This window comes from Panicum virgatum, chromosome 9N (genome assembly GCF_016808335.1).
Source record: "Panicum virgatum strain AP13 chromosome 9N, P.virgatum_v5, whole genome shotgun sequence".
Lineage (NCBI taxonomy): Eukaryota > Viridiplantae > Streptophyta > Magnoliopsida > Poales > Poaceae > Panicum > Panicum virgatum.
The window spans coordinates 67,299,990-67,317,908 of record NC_053153.1 but is presented as its reverse complement, the minus strand read 5'-3'; the positions used below and the strand labels follow the sequence as shown (position 1 = coordinate 67,317,908).

The 17,919-nt window shown below is 47.4% G+C and overlaps 3 protein-coding genes across 5 annotated transcripts; 2 read left to right on the top strand and 1 right to left on the bottom strand.

The window, feature by feature from the left end:
- The first annotated feature begins 1,576 nt into the window (after nt 1-1,576).
- LOC120690925 (kinesin-like protein KIN-14F) lies at nt 1,577-8,121 on the top strand. 2 transcript variants are annotated; one of them, XM_039973843.1, is made up of 20 exons: nt 1,577-1,844; nt 1,971-2,137; nt 2,236-2,382; nt 2,527-2,769; nt 2,866-2,937; nt 3,064-3,132; nt 3,258-3,353; nt 3,476-3,586; nt 3,667-3,748; nt 3,847-3,942; nt 4,067-4,240; nt 4,312-4,418; nt 4,542-4,720; nt 4,819-4,980; nt 5,071-5,324; nt 5,421-5,584; nt 5,686-5,874; nt 6,063-6,559; nt 7,132-7,263; nt 7,847-8,121. In XM_039973843.1, the coding sequence occupies exons 1-20, from the start codon at nt 1,724-1,726 to the stop codon at nt 7,965-7,967; spliced, it is 3,183 nt and encodes a 1,060-aa protein (XP_039829777.1). In that variant the 5' UTR covers nt 1,577-1,723; the 3' UTR covers nt 7,968-8,121. The 2 variants fall into 2 exon arrangements, with proteins under 2 accessions (XP_039829777.1, XP_039829776.1); XM_039973842.1 differs by having other exon boundaries at nt 7,820-8,071.
- Nucleotides 8,122-9,422: 1,301 nt separating this feature from the next.
- On the top strand, nt 9,423-13,079 carry LOC120690702 (probable protein phosphatase 2C 33). Its single transcript, XM_039973465.1, has 7 exons — nt 9,423-9,977; nt 10,079-10,250; nt 10,340-10,557; nt 10,679-10,786; nt 10,876-11,001; nt 11,101-11,336; nt 12,440-13,079. The coding sequence occupies exons 1-7, from the start codon at nt 9,768-9,770 to the stop codon at nt 12,660-12,662; spliced, it is 1,293 nt and encodes a 430-aa protein (XP_039829399.1). The 5' UTR covers nt 9,423-9,767; the 3' UTR covers nt 12,663-13,079.
- Nucleotides 13,080-13,486: 407 nt separating this feature from the next.
- On the bottom strand, nt 13,487-16,688 carry LOC120690701 (calmodulin-binding protein 60 D-like). 2 transcript variants are annotated; one of them, XM_039973463.1, is made up of 7 exons: nt 16,440-16,688; nt 16,263-16,341; nt 16,103-16,155; nt 15,167-15,654; nt 14,884-15,044; nt 14,569-14,766; nt 13,487-14,468 (listed from the first exon to the last, which is right to left on the bottom strand). In XM_039973463.1, the coding sequence occupies exons 1-7, from the start codon at nt 16,544-16,546 to the stop codon at nt 14,022-14,024; spliced, it is 1,533 nt and encodes a 510-aa protein (XP_039829397.1). In that variant the 5' UTR covers nt 16,547-16,688; the 3' UTR covers nt 13,487-14,021. The 2 variants fall into 2 exon arrangements, with proteins under 2 accessions (XP_039829397.1, XP_039829398.1); XM_039973464.1 differs by having other exon boundaries at nt 16,263-16,338.
- Nucleotides 16,689-17,919: the final 1,231 nt, after the last annotated feature.

Genomic DNA, 17,919 nt, shown 5'->3' with positions numbered 1-17,919 from the left:
TTCTCTTCTTTCTGGTAATTTCTGGATCCACTCAGTGAACATGGTAGCTTCTTATTTTTTTAATTTTGAACGGGTTAAGTTCTAATTTTTTTAGTTTTCTAAATCTAAATTTAGTTATCTACTTATCGTATTCAGTATGGACTCTTTGATCACGTCCTAATTTTTCTTATAGAGTTCATATTTCTTTTTTTAATACATACAATCGGCAGAAAAATAATAAAGTAATTGTTTGGTGTTGCAAGTTGTTCACTACTACATTGCACAGAAAATCACATACCACAAGCAATCCTAACCTGCACTGATCGAGCTTGAGGTAACAGCTAGTACTCCCGCAGATCCGACCCGATCCAACGATCCTAGTTTTGTAAGATGTTAATCGGAAGGAGGATGAATCTAGCATGAGGCGGGTGCTGCTGCTGCATGGGTGGTGATATGTGCCACGGCTGCGGCGTAACGGCTGGCGGCCTGATGTGTTGGTTGTCGAGCGACGGGAGATGCATGCGCGTCAAAGCAGGAGCCAGGAGATAAGGGGACGGCATGCTCGCTTCTGCGGCTTCTACATATCGGTGACAAGCCAAGCCGCGTCTGCATAGCCATATTGCATATGTGTTATATTTGGTGCGGACTCTTCGGTCATATACTAATTTTCTTTATTTTTTAATTCCAAAAGCTACTTATTAATCGTATTTGATATGGACTCTTGAGTTTTTTAACACCGTTAGATCTTCATAAAATCCGATTGTACAAATTCTTCTCTTTTTTAGATTAGCGTGGGAATTTCTAGATCCTGTCGGCGAACGTGGTGGCTTCTTTTAGCTTCTTCTAACACTCCCTTATTAATATAATAGATATATATTTTTAATATATATTATTCAAAGTTGTTTCTTAAGAAACGAAAATGACAGATACTTAAGGACGGAGGTAGTAAGGATTTGACTAAGTCAATATACCATGGTAATGCGAGCAACTTGTTGATCACCACCATTCTACACCACCTCATAGGTCCCTTGTCCGCCATTGCAGCAAGCACCTCCATTGATGCCTCAGTTTCCTTACCAGACCTCTAACTTTTTTTTCTCTCTCAAGGATTGATCACAGTGATAAATGCCAAAATCTCGTGTACTTTCCAAAATGCAAAATATCTCGTGTTCCTTAAAACAAACACAAAGAATACACGATGGATGAACTATAAGAAGCAACGGACGTTATAAAAACAGAAAATAAATAGAACTAAACTATGTGGATGATCAGCAGTTATTAATCTACAAGGCCGATCATCAGCAGTTGTGCATACTGGCGTGATTAGCAGTAATTAACCAGCTCCAGAAAACCTGAGGTCGGAGCTCCGGAGTCATGATCACAGTGCGCTTTACTCAAACAAAAGAGCCGACCGGCGAAAACAAAGAAAGGGATGGAGAAGAAAGGGGGGCAATATTTCCACTTCACTAACGACAATTTTAAAACCCGAAACAGCCGAAAGAAAAGCAAGCAAGGGAGAGGAGGAGCAAGCAGGCCACAAAGTACCCACCTCCGCTACCCCTCCATTATAACCACCCCCTTCCCACAAGGCCACAAAACCACCACGCCGAGGCACCAGAACCCAGCAGCTCCCATTAATGGACTGCGCAACAGCCTAAACTCCGCCGCGCATTTCAAACGGAACCAGCAGAGCCGAGCCGCGACAGCGCAGCGGGCACGCGCGCGCCCTCTGGGGCTGGAGGGAATGGCGGAGGCGCCGGCGATCCTCTCGCTCTCCGCGGCCGCCGTGGTGGAGGACGTGCTGCGGCAGCACGGGTGCCGCCTCAGCGACCGCGATCTCGCGTCACGCAGGGCCGAGGAAGCCGGTGCAGTTCGCGCCCCCCCGTCTCGCTTGTGTTTGTTTCCGTTTTTCTCGCCGCCGCCGCTTTGGCGGGTTCGCTCCAGCGGGGTTGTTCTGAATTTCGTTTGCTTCGGTTAATTGGTGGCTGCAGCGGCGCGGCGGAACGAGGCGGCGGGGTGGCTGCGCCGCACGGTGGGGGCGGTCGCCGCGCGCGACCTGCCGGAGGAGCCGTCCGAGGAGGAGTTCCGCCTCGGCCTCCGCAACGGCCAGATCCTCTGCGGCGCGCTCAACCGGGTCCACCCGGGCGCCGTCTCCAAGGCAAGCGCTCCTTGTGTTCGTTAATTTGCCCCGTTCGTTCCCGCGGCCGCTGCCATCGTGTCTTGACGGTGCCCGTTGTGCCATGCGCGCGCCTGCAGGTGGTCGTGAACACGGCGGCGGACTCCGTGCTGCAGGCCGACGGCGCGGCGCTGTCGGCGTTCCAGTACTTCGAGAACGTGCGCAACTTCCTGGTGGCGGCGCAGGAGATCGGCCTGCCGTGCTTCGAGGCCTCCGATTTGGAGCAGGTTTGTTTCGGAGCAAGGGTGGTGGGGCACCACCACCTGGCTTTGCTTGCAGCTGCAGCAACTTGTCACCACACCGTTGCTTTCTGCGCACACTCTCTCGAGGAGGCTGTGACCTTGATGTGCCTTTTTCCTTTCTGAGCGCAGGGAGGGAAGAGCGCCAGGGTGGTGAACTGCGTGCTCGCACTCAAGTCGTACGGTGATTGGAAGCAATGCGGTGGCACCGGTCCGTGGAAGTATGGGGGGAATCTGAAGGTGACGGCCTCCGGCAAGTCCTTCGGGAGGAAGAACTCTGAGCCGTTCCGTAGGAGTCAGTCGATGAATGAAGGTGAAGTGCTCTATGAGGAGGCTGGATTCAATGCCGACTCTCATCTTGATTCCAGTGACATGGTTAGCTCCACGCTTTAACCTTGCAGCTGCATTGGCTTCTCTATTTAGTTGCAATCTGGCTGAATCGTTGATCACTTTGTATGTATTTCCAAGCAGTCGACGTCGCGCCCGCTGAAAATGTTGGTTAGTGCAGTTTTGTCCGACAAGAGGCCGGATGAAGTTCCACAGGTATGCCAATTTCCCCATCTTTTGTAAGCTGCGTACCAGTCAATGGAGATAGCTAATTTGGTTCAATATTTTTCTCTTATGAGTTTGCCAGTTCCATGAAGTTCTTATGCTGTTGTTTGTATGCAGCTCTTGGAGTCCATGTTGTGTAAACTTGTTGAAGAATTCGAAAATCGTCTAAACAACCAAAATGAATTGGTATGCTTGGTATTATTTGCCCATTCATTATATGTTGTTTTTTAATCTTTCTGCATTCGACATATGGCAACATGCTAGCAAGCAGTTGGTAATATAATAATTGAAGTTTCAATACACTGGGGCAGGTTAAAGCGGCTCTAAAAAATGGTACTGACAGCACAAAATCCTTTTCGAAATCAAAGGTTCTGGTTGAGACTACTCCGAATACTAGTGGGAGAAAGGCAAGTTGTAAATCACTCTTATTTAATGTGCTCAAATTGCGTTTCTTGTTTTACTCATCAAGTAACTCCTCCTGCTATCTCAAGTAGTGTTAGGATAACTTCTAAAATTTTCTTTTGTATAGATGGATACAACAGATATTTACTGTAACAATAAACAAACAAAAAAAGAAACATCAAGAGAAGTGACACTGAAGCAACATTCAATTCTCCAACAACAGTCAAAGAATGTTGAGGTACCTTCTCAGTTTTTTTTGTCTTCCTCAACATCTTAATAATGGTTTACCTAAATGTCGATGGTTCTTGTTGCCTCCAGGAACTCAAGGCTGATCTGATAACTACTAAGGCGGGTATGGAGTATATGCAAATGAAATACTCTGAGGACATCAACCTCCTTGGTAATATGAGTATGCTTTCGAAGTTTTGGTGATTGTGATTCATTAACTACTTTAACATAAAAATACTAACAAAACTACACATTTGCAATTTATTTCAGGAAGGCACCTGTATAGCCTGGCTCATGCTGCTTCAGGTTATCACAAAGTTCTTGAAGAAAATCGAAAGCTATACAACCAGGTGCAGGATCTTAAAGGTGCGCTTGTTACATTAAATATTTAAGCATGGATATTCTGACCTGGATAGGCAAAGGTTTGGTGCTTTGAAAGAAAAATAAAAAATATGCAGTCCTATTTTTTTTTTATGTTTCGTGCATACAGGAAGTATCAGAGTATACTGTAGGGTACGGCCCTTTTTACCTGGACAAGGAAGTCCTTCCACTGTGGGTTCCATCGATGAGGGCAACATAACCATTGTCACCCCTTCAAAGTCTGGAAAGGAAGGCCGGAAAACTTTTAGCTTCAATAAGGTTTTTGGCCCATCAGCAACACAAGGTATTCTACCTTTCTCTATTAAGCTTTTCTCTATCTGAAATAGAAGATCCACATAATCGTTTTTTGTGCAGATGAGGTGTTCTTAGATACCCAACCCCTTATTCGTTCAGTTCTTGATGGATACAATGTTTGTATCTTCGCATATGGACAAACAGGATCAGGGAAGACATACACAATGGTGAGTAATACACACCAATATTTGCCAAGTAAGAGTGAACTGTTGCAATCAAGAGAGGTCCTAAACAATACTAGTACTGAGGCTCTGTTTATCTTAATATTTATTTGTAATGGTTTTATGTAGAGTGGGCCCAAGAACATGACTGAGCAAACCCAAGGTGTCAACTATCGGGCACTAGGTGATCTATTTAAGCTTGCTGAGCAAAGGAGGGGTACCTTCATATATGATATTGCTGTGCAAATGATCGAGATTTACAACGAACAAGTCAGGGATCTCCTTGTCACTGATGGTCTGAACAAAAGATATCCTTGGTGCAAATCATATTTCTGTCAAATAGTTTCAGTTTCTTTATGTTATGTTGTGCTGCTGAAGGAAATTTATTTCCTTAACAAATATATACATTAGAGATTCGGAATAACTCTCAGAATGGGCTTAATGTGCCGGATGCAAGCCTTGTCCGTGTGGCGTCAACAATGGATGTCATGGAGTTGATGAATGTTGGGCAGAAGAATCGTGCCGTCGGTGCCACTGCTCTAAATGACAGGAGTAGTCGTTCCCACAGGTAAGTTTGCAACCTCTATGTGTAATGAAATCACATAAGTTATTTTAACATTACAATGGAAATTAACACAATATTCTTGTAATCGTGCAGTTGTTTAACTGTTCATGTTCAGGGAAGGGATCTTACATCAGGGACCACTCTTCGTGGTTGCATGCATTTAGTTGATCTTGCGGGCAGTGAACGGGTTGACAAATCAGAGGTCACTGGAGAAAGGTTAAAAGAAGCACAGCATATAAACAAATCATTGTCGGCCTTAGGGGATGTAATTGCTTCCCTTGCCCAAAAGAATGCACATGTACCATACAGGAACAGTAAATTAACGCAACTTCTTCAAGATTCACTTGGTAAGATAACTCTTTCAATTTCTTCGTACACTGGTGCTGGCGGTGGAGTATACTGAATATTATTTTTCAATCGAACTATATTGATTGTATCAACAGGAGGTCAGGCCAAAACCTTGATGTTTGTTCATATAAGCCCAGAGAGTGATGCTGTAGGAGAAACCATCAGCACCTTGAAGTTTGCCGAGCGTGTCTCAACTGTTGAACTCGGTGCTGCTCGATTAAATAAAGAATCTGGAGAAGTTAGAGAGCTGAAAGAGCAGGTTTGTTTCTGTTGCTAGTTGCTATGTTGCTCTATCATCTATTCATCTTTCATACTGACTTTGCTCTATTCAATATTTTTATGTTCACTATTCATGCTCAGATCGCTCGACTTAAATCAGCTTTAGCTGTGAAAGACTCAGGATCAGAGCAAATAATGAGTCGTGACTCTGAGGCATTTAACATGAAGATGCCTTCGCCTGGTTTTTCAAATAAGCGACAGGGTAGTTGTGATTTACTGTCTAGCCAAACGAACTTCAGACAACCAATGGAGGATGTCGGAAACATAGAGGTAACAATGTTCTTGACTTCTCACTTATGTCTTCCATGTACCTTTTACAACCCAAATTTTTAGGTGATTGAAGATCCGTGGCATAAGGAATTATGACCATAAACTCTTGTTATTTCAACTGTCATACGATTCTTCAATTCTTTTAGTCTTATCCTGAATCGTGTATTATTTATTTTCTTATGTTTTAGGTTAGAGCCAATCCTACATTGAGGCATAAGAAACCAAGCTTTGACCTCCAGGATTTATTAACATCAAATGATTCTCCTTCATGGCCAGACAGCAATTTGAGGACGAATTTTCAGATGGGAGATGAAAGGGAAGCAGTTGGTGGGGACTGGATAGATAAGGTTGTTGTGAACAACAATAACTCAATTGGTGATTGGGAGGGGGACAGTGCAGCTTTACCTGACTTCTTTTACCAGAGATATCATTCAGGTATGAGGGAGAAGCAGTACCAGAGAAATAACATAAGACAAAAGGAGGACCATGAGTATGAACAGCAAAGGCCTCGATTTTACTCTACAAATACAGATGATTCTGATGACATTGACATGGCAACAAGTGATTCCTCAGAATCAGATGCGCTATGGCAGCTCAATGTCCAAAGCATGAATAACTCTATTAGTGAGAGCGGATCAAAGGTTAAGAAACCACAAGCAAGGCTAAGAGATGGCTCAGATTCCAGGTAACTATCTTTGATAAATAAAACATCTATATTGCGGCAAATAAAATTGTGTATTACCTTGATTGTCACCATGGAAAATAAAAACACAATTTATTAAACGAAAACACTATTACTCTACAAAATAAATCACCATTGAGCTATTTCTGGAAAGTTTACAGTGCATTGTTAGTTACGACTTCAATCTTTCGCTGTGATAGCACAGTATCCTAAGTTGAGATATTGGAACATACAGTTAGACTGTTGCTTAATTTGGATCGAAAGCAGTGAAATATTCCATTCATACATGCGGATCACTGTAATTTCAACTTTCAAGATTGTTGTTTGCTAAGGTTAATTAATCACAAGTGTAATGGTCGTCTGAAAATCTATTAGTGTGAAAACATTTACTGGCATGTACCTTTTATTTGCCTAAAAAGTCTTCTGCTCTTATACAATCCCTTAATTTTGTGATATTCCAGAAAAGAGAGAAAAAAAATCAAGAAACAGACTAAGCGAGACCATTTCAATTATATTAATTGCTTATTTGGCTTGAAGACTAATTCTTTTGTTCCATGCATTTCCATGAACATTAGGACTCCAGTTCATTCTCAAGTACCATCAGCGTCGAGAAAAGCCACAAATGGTTCAAACAGATCTGTTAGGCAACCTTTAAGCAGAAGCGACAGCAGAAGGCTTTCATCAAATGGAAGACAAGCTGGTACAAAGTAGGGACTCTTACCATGATCGTGTGCAGTTTTTGCCTTTTTTTTTCTCAGCGTTTGTCATGAGAGATTGCGAGGTGGTTCTCGAGTACAGCAATGAGTGACAATAAACCCAATTGATTGTGTCAGTGTGGTGAGTTGTGATCACAACCGGTGAGTGAGGCCATTAACCTTTTTTTTCTTATTGGCCTATCAGGCTATGTTGAGTTCTTGCTAATTCTTTGTATGTTGTTCATAATATAATATATAATGAAAAGAAAGGAAATTGATTGATCAAAAGCTGGTGCCTAATTTCTATACTCGAATGCTTTTTATCTTTTGATAAAGGCTCTTTGCAATGTGCCTCAATTCTTGCTATTGAGCATCCTAAGGAGTGGCTTTTGCTTTTGTTGTGGTTCTTTGCAATCAACATATGATTTCCATGGGTCCACCCTACCCTACCACGAATGAACAAATAAAGTTTACAATAGCAATGTTTGGGTGGCATTGGTCTGTTTTCAGCTAATGTGACATACAGCCAACAATCTTACTTGCAATCAAATTTTGCCCGGCGATGCAGGCGACCTGAAATATGGCTTTGCTGCAGAGTTGAGGTGCCTGCTAAAAGATGTAATGAACCTGGACATGCAAATTTTCTGTTCATTTGCTGGAGCCTGGATGGATGCTCTACAACTGTGGAGTCCGGTTGTTTTCGAGCAACACTGTAAACTTGGTTGTCTCAGCCATTTCTGAGTGGAACTGGTCAGAAATTCGTGTATTGATGAGCTTTCATATAATGTGCAGTGATGAATTTGTAACTTGGTAACTGCAACTTCGTGCTCGTTTTCCATTTGGTTTGGTTGAAGCATAGCGAATTGGCAAATACATCCTCCATTTCAAACTATAGATCATTTTGGCATTTCTAAATGCATAATTTTTGCTATGTATTTAGATATAGTGTATATCTAGGTGCATAACAAAAACTATGCACATAGAAGTGTCAAAACGACATATAATTTGAAACGGAGGAATTACATTTTTTTTGAGGCCATAGACAGAGGAATTATAGAACCACAACCTATTTACAGTACTGGAAAGAAGAACAAGCATGGTATGCATAAGATGAAAACATCTCAAATTGGTGATGCTCTACTTGAAGAACAGAAGGCAAAACATTTGTAACGGAGAGACCTCACTCTGAAATCGTACTGAGGAAACACCAAAAGAGGATTTGCGAGTTGCGATTACAGATGGGCCAAGCCACCATGAACTTTGGCCCATGGAAAATGGCAGTACAATCACTTGGGCCGGTTAAGCTCACTGAAGCCCTCCACCATGAAGGAAAGGATCTTGCCAGCGATTCTTTTCTTTTTTTTAGCTTAACCAAGTAATCATTGCGACAGACATGCTACGTGTAGTATTATTGACAAATGCATAGTGGGCAAATTGTGGATGCATGTGCGCCCTAGAATCAGGAGAGACTAAGAAAGTTAGGGCAGCTAGTGTCCTTTGACCCGGACTCCAAAGTTCTATATTACCCAAAATTTATCCCGATGCCTGGAATTTATTCCATTCCGAAAAAAGGTTCATATCCAATTGTAGCGGTTAACTATGAATACCTTTCAATATTTCGATTGGAGTTTTGGCTATGTTTTAGCTATATCAGCCTCTAACAACACCTTTTCGTTTTGCTATTTTTTCATTAGTAATTTATGATCAATTTAATGTCCAAAACGACACTCTTTTTCATTGATGGAGGGATTAATTCGTAATGTGTTATTCTATGACAGGTGTCCCAGTTGATCGAGTCAAAAAAAATATTTTTGTTTATTTTACATGCATAGGCTTAAAGCTTAAGTACATTTTTAATTTCCAAATAGGCCTTTTTTATATTTTGTACATTTTATATCGTTTTTTCCTGAGTCTGAGTGGATGGCATGTGGACATGCTGACTCACGGGACGCCCACATGGGTCCATAGACACCTGACACCACGACATGTATGGTCCAAGTTATCCATTTTAGCTGGCAGTTTGGTGTTCAAAGTATAGATACAGACACGATGACCACGAGACGACAGCAACAAAATCCAGTGTCGACACGGTTTTCTTAATCCCAAAGCTTTAAGCCACCATTGACCACCACCTATTTCCAGCACGGTTGCACACGCAGCCCTGCCTGCTGGGGCTGACCAGTGACCACATCGGCCGGGAGGTTTCACTCGAAACCCCTTGGTTTACACAAAAATCACAACACCGTCGTCCGCGTCGCGTGAAGCCGTCCCATTTCCAGTCCCTTCCTTCCCTGTTCACCCCCCTCGCCAAAATTCCCCCAAATCCCAGCTCGTCGCCGGCGGCATTGCGTCGCCATTGCCCCCGAATCCGAGGGCGCGTCGCGTGATCCCGGATCCATCTCTTCGTCTTCACCCGCCGTCTCTTCGGACTCGACATTTTCCGCGCAAGGCATGGTGCCCTTCCGGCGGTTTGTTGGGAGGGTGCTGCTTCTGTAGGACCGCGGCGAGAGGCTTCTATGGCGGGCGCCGCCACGGAGGGGAAGCTTTCCCCGGCGCTGCCCCTGGCCACGCTGATCGGCCGCGAGCTCCGCGGCGACGGCTCCGAGCGCCCGATTGTGCGGTACGGTCACTCTGGCTTCGCCAAGCGCGGCGAGGACTACTTCCTCGTCAAGCCCGACTGCCTCCGCGTCCCCGGCGACCCTTCCTCCGCTTTCTCCGTCTTCGCTGTACGGCCCGCTCTCCCCTTCGCTGTCTTGCCTTCTCGCTCTCGTTTGCGTACGGTGATGTGATTGCCTGTTTTTTGGTTCCTTGGAGCTACGGTTCGCAGGTATTCGACGGCCACAATGGCGTGTCGGCGGCGGTGTTCAGCAAGGAGAAGTTGCTGGAGCACGTGATGAGCGCCGTGCCGCAGGGCATCAGCCGCGAGGACTGGCTACAGGCGCTGCCGCGTGCGCTCGTCGCAGGATTCGTCAAGACAGACATTGACTTCCAGCGCAAGGGTGAAATGACGCTGAGTGATCCTTGCAATGCCATTGGGAGTCTGGGCAAACCTCGTTTGAAATATGCTTAACTTCGGGAATTGGTGCAGGGGAGACGTCAGGGACAACGGCGACCCTGGTTGTGGTTGATGGGTTCACGGTCACCGTGGCTTCAGTGGGAGACTCCAGGTGCATTCTGGATACACAGGGTGGCGAGGTCTCGTTGCTGACTGTGGATCACCGGCTAGAGGAGAATGCAGAGGAGAGGGAGCGGGTCACAGCAAGTGGAGGGGAGGTCAGCCGGCTTAATCTCTGTGGTGGGCAAGAGGTAATGGTCACTGGTCATCAGTGATTGCGATGAATAATTCTAGGATACAGCATTGCATCCGCATGCTTTGGAATTACTTTGGATGTGAATTTTGTTATTAATTGTTGTTCCCTTTTTTCAGGTTGGTCCTCTCCGATGCTGGCCTGGTGGGTTGTGCCTTTCAAGGTCAATTGGGGATACTGATGTCGGCGAGTTCATCGTGCCGATTCCACATGTCAAAAAAGTGAAGGTGAAATCATCACTTTGGGTCAAACGGAAGGAATTTAACTCTTCCTAACATGTGTTTGTTAACACGTGGTTTACTTTCGGTAATTGTAGCTCCCAAATACTGGTGGAAGACTAATAATTGCTTCAGATGGAATATGGGACGCTCTGTCCTCAGAGACTGCCGCACAAGCTTGTCGGGGATTGCCTGCAGAACTGGCTGCAAAGCTTGTTGTTAAGGTGAGTATGCATGTGGCTGGGCTATTGCATCTCCTGTACTTTCTATGTTATGCTTAAATTGTCTCAATCATCTAATCAGTATCCATCTTGCTTGTTCAGCAAGCTCTGAAGACAAGCGGGTTGAAAGATGACACCACATGTGTGGTTGTTGACATCATCCCATCTGATCATTGTTCAACACCACCAGCATTGTCGCCAAAGAAAAATCAGAACAAGTTGAAGTCTCTTATTTTTGGTAGGAGGTCTCATAGTTCTGTTGGAAAGCTCAGCAAATCTGTTTCACTGGGCGCTGTGGAAGAAATATTTGAGGAGGGATCTGCAATGTTGGAAGAAAGGCATGTTCTTGTTTTCTCTTGCAGTTCATGTATTTCTACACCCTTTTTGCATTTCTATGCACATTCTTGGTCATACAGCCTTTTAGCATATGTGGATTCTCTGTTGTGGTTGGTTTGTTCCCGATCCTCTGCTTGCTGAGTGTCTCTGGTTAAGTAGAGTAAGAGAAACAGTACAGAAATGCTTGACAAATTCTGTTGCATGTTTTGGTGTCTCTTGGTGTTATCGAAATAAAAAATTCATTGGCGGATGATGGTTTTCATCAGGATTTAAGAGTCTGTGTAGCAGAAACTAGAAACCTAGTGTACATTCTCTCCTGGTTAGGTATGTTTGGATGTTCCATTGGTTCTGGTGCCCCTGGAATTCCATAGTCTTTTCTTTCGCTGCAACCCTATTCTTTCATGATGTCATTGTTCACTTTATATGACTCTTTCTAGTTTTTTTGGCACTGGATAAGAATCAAACTTTTGAACATTTTTTGGTGACATGTTGCATCACTTGAATAGATACCTTTCTTGTTGAGGATTAAAAATGTAGACCGAAGAGAGAAGATTTAAGTAATATTCTGCCAACTGATTTCTTGCTACTTCCTGGATGTGGTTACCGAAGATTTTACGGTAGACTTATATTTGGATGAACCATGCATGCCTTTTTTCTTCTTACAGTTCCAAAACTTCTGCAATATAAAAAGAATACTTGTTTTGCTAGACTACATTTATCTTTTTGTAATGTGTAATCTCAGATAGTTGGTTATATGCCACAAGAGTCCCTTTTGTTTAACCTCGCTAGAATCCTTGAGTGCATGTTGTCATTCCTACAAAATTTGTTGTCTGATCTTACCAGTAGAAGGTCGAGGTTACCAGGAGCAGTTAGTGCTAGTTGGAAGAACCTTTTAACTACCAAGTGCATTTCCTTTAGGCGGATAAACTAATATATATACTGATCACATGGCTGCCTTATGATTAACTTTGCCTGTTTGGCTGTTGGAGATCTATCGCCTATAGGTGCTCTCTTTGAAGAGGAAGGACACCCTGGTGTTACTTCTCTGTCTGCTCATTTGAGCCTGTTCAGCTGTGCGCTAACTTGTAATCTATACCTTTTGCAGGTTGGGTAGAAATTTCCCGTCAAAAGCAAATCTGCCCCCATTTCGCTGTGCTGTCTGCCAAGTGGACCAAGAGCCATTCGAAGGTTTAATGATGGACAATGTAGGTGGCTGCTGCTCAGCCCCATCAACACCATGGGGTGGTCCTTATCTTTGTTCGGACTGTAGGAAAAAGAAGGATGCAATGGAAGGTAAAAGATCGAGCCGCTCGACAACGTGCAGGTGAAAGTACTGATAGGAAATCACTGGTTGAGTCCATGCCAACTAGTCTTCGGTTTTGGTTTTCTACTCCTTGTAAAAAGAGATGAATAAACCGTTTGTTGTTTGGTCCAAGTATTGTGTGGTGAAACTAACTGCACTCCAGCCTCAACTGAACAAATTGGGGGTAGTAACAAGCCTGGTTTCTATCAACAGTGCAGATGACATTTCCGTTTGCTCTGAGAAGATAGCTGACAAATTTGAAGCCTTTAGTATTGAACCTTAGCATGTAAAGAGAAATGAGTAGCCTAACAATGATTTTCACAACAATTGCACGGCTTCTCGTTGCTGATTTGGAATGCAAATGCATTTTGTATGGAGCTGGTCGCTCAAATGTTTTATCCAATCTCAATGAATCTCGGACAGTATTTGGTGTGTGGCTGAAGTGGATTTGATTGTATTTGTCTTCTGATTTCTGTTTGTGATCCTCTATTCCTCTGCGAGATATTGCTGCTAGTTGAGTACATACCATGCCAGGAAGAAAGAACTTGTTCCATGAAGTTGCTTGGCATTTGGCATGAATGCTCATAAGCTGGCCTCCTTTTGTTTTATTTTCCTTGTTTCTTTCGTGTGCAACTGTCCTTGCGCTAACGGTCGTACAACTGACAAATATATTTCTTCCCCACAACAGTAGTCTGAGGGCGAGAGACGTACAGCATGTCCGCGTAGTGCTGCAAGGTTGGGAACTCATCATTCGTGCCACCTACCTTGGCCTGAACTGAAATGCTGAATTATTTTGCGTGGTGTTGATGCCCTGGACCCATGTCCATGTGTACGGCATGTATGATCTACCGCAAAGTCCGCCATTCATCTCACTGTAGTTTTACGACTACAGTGTTACCAAAAAGAAAACAGAGCACCTTTTTTTATGCTTTTGCACACATGGGGAGGAACTCTGGTGAACAGTCAAAAGTCAAAACACCCCAGAGCGCTGCTTTCATTCCCCCCCCCCCCCCTCACGACTCATGTTACATCCCAAAATGACAAAAGATTGGAAAAAGATCACATCTGATCCTACCAATTGCACTACCAGTTATTTTATCTTCTCTGCATGCAGCAACTGTGCCTTTCTCCCAGCCTCCCAGGCGTCCTCGCGCAAACAGCGACACCGGCCGGTCGACGTCAGCAGACGGTTTGACGGACGGACCCGACCCCGACCCCGACCCCAACCCGTGCCCTGCCGGCTGCCGCGGCAGCAGGGGCGGCGCCAATTGCCCCGGTCCTTCCGCGTGACGCCATCCTCCACTACACCGCACGGAAGCCCGCGCCGCGCGGCGGTGCCATGCCCAAGCGAAAACCAACGCTCGCGTCGGCTCGCGTCGTGCCCTCACAACCTGGCGCCGGTGCTGGAGAGCAGCAGCCCGCACGGCTGCGACCCGCTGAACTGCACGTCGAACGGGTCCCGTGCGTCGAACCCGCCGGCCCCGGCCCCCACCCCGAACGAGGGGAACGGCCACGCCTCGCCGGCGCCGAGCTGGTGGTGCGCCGCGCCGGCCGACTGCAGCACGTCTTCCAGGGCCTCGCTCTGCTGCTGGAGGGCAAGCGGGTTCAGCAGCAGGCCGCCGCCGTCGTGCGGGCTCGGCGCGCCGCCAGGAAGGTGTACGACGCCCTGCGGGAGGCCGAGCACCCGCGCGCTCGCCGCGGGCGGCACGGGCCCCGGCGGGGCCTGCACCGCGCCAGGTGGCTGCTCCGCGGCGCCCTGCGTCTGCACCTTGAACTCGGCGATGCGGTCCGGGAACTTGTACGCGTCCTGCTGCAGCTTCACCACCAGCGCCTGCAGAAGGAGAAGGACCAGCAAGACAGGTACAGTCAGGTGCCGCTCGTGACATGATCGTCGTGCCTCCTGCCTCTTGGTCCGCTCAGCTGCTGCTTACCTTCTGCGTCGGGGTGAGGGAGTTCAAGGTGAAGCAGTTGGTGCCGACGATGACGCCGACGACTTCGTAGACGCAGTTGAAGAGGAGGACGATGCCGTGCCCGCTGCAGTAGGAGTAGAGCTTGTCGTCCAGCACGCACTCCCGGGCGTGCTCCACCGTCGACTCCCACATCTTGTTCGACATCCCGCTGCCGAGCAGCTGAGAACAGAAACACACGGTACAGGGTGAGAACTGAAGAAGAGAACGTTGAGCATGTAAATCTGGAACAGGATTAGCTCTACTGCATCAGTGTACGTGATAAGGCAAGTTTCTTACACTGCGCAGTCCGTACTGATCCATCACCAGGTTCCTGAGGAAGTCCTGAACTGTGTGGATTCCGAAGTCGGCAAGCTTCTTGTGGAAAACGCCGTCTTTGCCGATCTTCTCCAGGCGCCACACGTCGTCGGCTAATGCAGGAGGATGGTGCTTCTTGTACACTGAATTCATCAAGACGATTTTGATAAGTACTAGCTAGTTTTTAAAAAAATAAAAGGATGAATATGTTTTATGAACAAAATCATGGCAAGTCGAAAGGGTAATACTGGCAACGTATGAGTACCTTCTCCACGGTGATCCTTGACCAGGAAGGGATTGCTGACAGCTTCCTGCACCCGTTCTTCGATGGAGCTGGCCCGGGACATCCTCGCGCCGAGCCTGAACTTCCGGCTCCTTATCCAGCTCGAGTTATCCGTGAAGGATATGTCGCGGATGGAGGCGACGCCCTTCTCGAGCACGATGATCACCTCGCCGGACAGGAGCGGCCTCTTGCCTTCCCTCTCGAACACCACGCTCTCGCTGAACTCCTTCTCGGTGTGCTCCAGCTGCTCGTCGGCGTTGAAGTCGCCGTCGAGGACGAGGAGCTCGACCTTCATCGAGGACAAGGGGCCGGAGGTGACCGTCTGGTTGGTGGCGGCGTCGGTCAGGACGATCCGGAGCGGCTGCTTGCTCTCCGCCTCCACTCTGTTGCCCGTGAAAAGGGTCTGCGGCAGATTTCCCTGGAACTGCAGCTTGTACCGTTTGCTGCTTGTTTTTAGTTGCAGTGGGAGCCTGAACAATGCAGAACACAAGTTCAGTCATGGCATGCACCAACTGAAAACGAAAAGAGGTGTATTGGCAGTTGGGGGTAAAGTAGATTTGACAGTAAAAGTAAAAGGAGTTAAAGCCTAACACGGCACTGACAGCATAATTTCTGAAACAACTAAAAGTAATTATTCAGATGAATCCTGCTAACAGCATCACAAGTAGCAAATTAGAGCAGGATGTCCCCTCGACAAATATTCGAAGTGCACAAAATGCAAACGCATGGGTTGAAAATAGACAGACTTATACTGCTCCAGCCATTGTCAGTACTGTTGTTCATCATGTTTGTAGCACGTCAATATCGAGAAACTAGCTGCTACTAGCATGGTGTGTACTAGTACTCCAGAAGAACTAGGCAGTCTGAGCTTATAAATACTAATGCAGCAGTTCAATAATCAGGTGTCTAGAGGCTAACCTCTGTGCGGAATCGATGTGTCGGATAAGAACATTATGCACCTCTTCCTGCACCTGATTTCAGAACGAAAATGACCATCAGAATTGTGCCAGAGATTTTTTTTTAAAAGAATGCAACGAAATGCAATGGCACTCGGATGGCTGCGAGGAGAAGTGCTTACGACTCTGCGCAGGAAGGGCTCCAGCTTGGGCAGATGCCTCTGCATGTACTGCGCGCCAATGGCCTCCTGCATCGAGCTGCTGCAAATGGGACAGGGACAGAGGCGAACACAAGCGTCAGAGCCCAAGCACTCGAGCATCGCTCCGCGCGGCAATGCAGCAACACGGATAAAACTCACTTGAGGAACGTCCGGCGGCGCTTGGCGTCGGGGCAGCCGGCGGCGAGCTCCTCCTCGTCGCCGTCCACCACCTCCTCCTCCACGTCCAGCGCCCTCTTCAGGTCCATGGCGGACGCTCCGTCCCCGCGGCCAAGCACGTGCGAAGGCCAACGACACGCACCCTCGAGCGGTCGGTATCGCCTGGCAGGCTCACTCGGATTCACCTGGGGGGCTGGGGGCTGGGGCGGCCTGCACCGTTAGCTTAAACCCCCTGGCAGTGACCCCGGCGGCTATAAATAGCCCGGGGCGCAGGAAAGCAGAGGAAGCAGCGTGGAAGCTTCTTCCACGGGTGTGGGGGTCGGTCTCGTCACGGACACGCTCCCCGGCCGGGCAAAAAGACCGTAAAGCGCCGCCACCCGCTCGCCACACCGGGATGACAGAATCCCTAGAAATGCCAAGATTCGGAGGGAGGGAGGGGATGGATGGCTTTCGGCTTTTCCGTCCTCCTCCTCGGCTCCTCCTCTCTTTCAGTGCCGACGTACGCCTGCAGAAAGGGCGCGGGATTTTGTCAGGCCGGAAAGCGGCAAAGGCGGGGGGCGGGCGGGGCGGAGCTGCATGCACCGGCTAGCTGTGACCTGCGAGCGAGCGCATGCATGGCCGTGCGCCGGGGGGGAGGCGATCGGGGATGGGGATGGAATGGGCAGCGGCGGGGCGCATCGGGAGGCGGGCCGCCGGGCCGGGCGTGGGGGTGTGCCGTGTGCGTGGCTGGATTGGAGAAGCTTCCAGGAAGCAGAGTTGGAGCGGCGGTTCCGTGGCCATGGCTGGGCCGGGCCGCCGTGGGCGGATTCCCTCGCCGGGTAGGCTTTTGGGGGCTCAAAGATGGGTACAAAGGAGAGCTTTCCGCCCGCGGGAGGCGCTCGGAGCCGGGGAAGAAAGGGGGCGCGCAAAGCGGCGCGGAACAAAGCGGGGAAGGGATTCTCCTCCCTCTCGCGCTCTTTCTCCCCCCCTAGCATTGCGTCGAGTTCATGATGAGCTTGTGTGCCTCTGGATCATGGAGAGGCGGAGATGAAATAATGATAGTGCTTTTCCATTTCCTTTTCCATCTTTCCCTGATCGAATAATTCGGCTGTGAATGAGCTGCCCAGCGCCCATGCACGCACGTCAACCAATGTCCGTCCAGCCGTTCATCATGCAGGAGAAAAGGTGCGGAGTTCTCGAAATGATCGGACCATTTCTCCTGATCTTAGAAAATCAGGTTCGGAGTAGTACTGAACTTAGAAAATCGAACCTATTCCCTTGACCTGCAGAGATGCCAGACAAGCCTGCAAATACGACAGGTGAGTAGAGAACCGGATTTCCAATTGCCCCCTAATTCCCGAAAAGGAATCCTAGAAAGTGCCAGATCAGGGGCACTGCTCCTTCCCTCCAGGATAAGCAGCAGATGGCGTTAGCAGTCTAGCAGTAGCAGAGGCGCTGATTGTGACGGAACCGCCAAATTAAA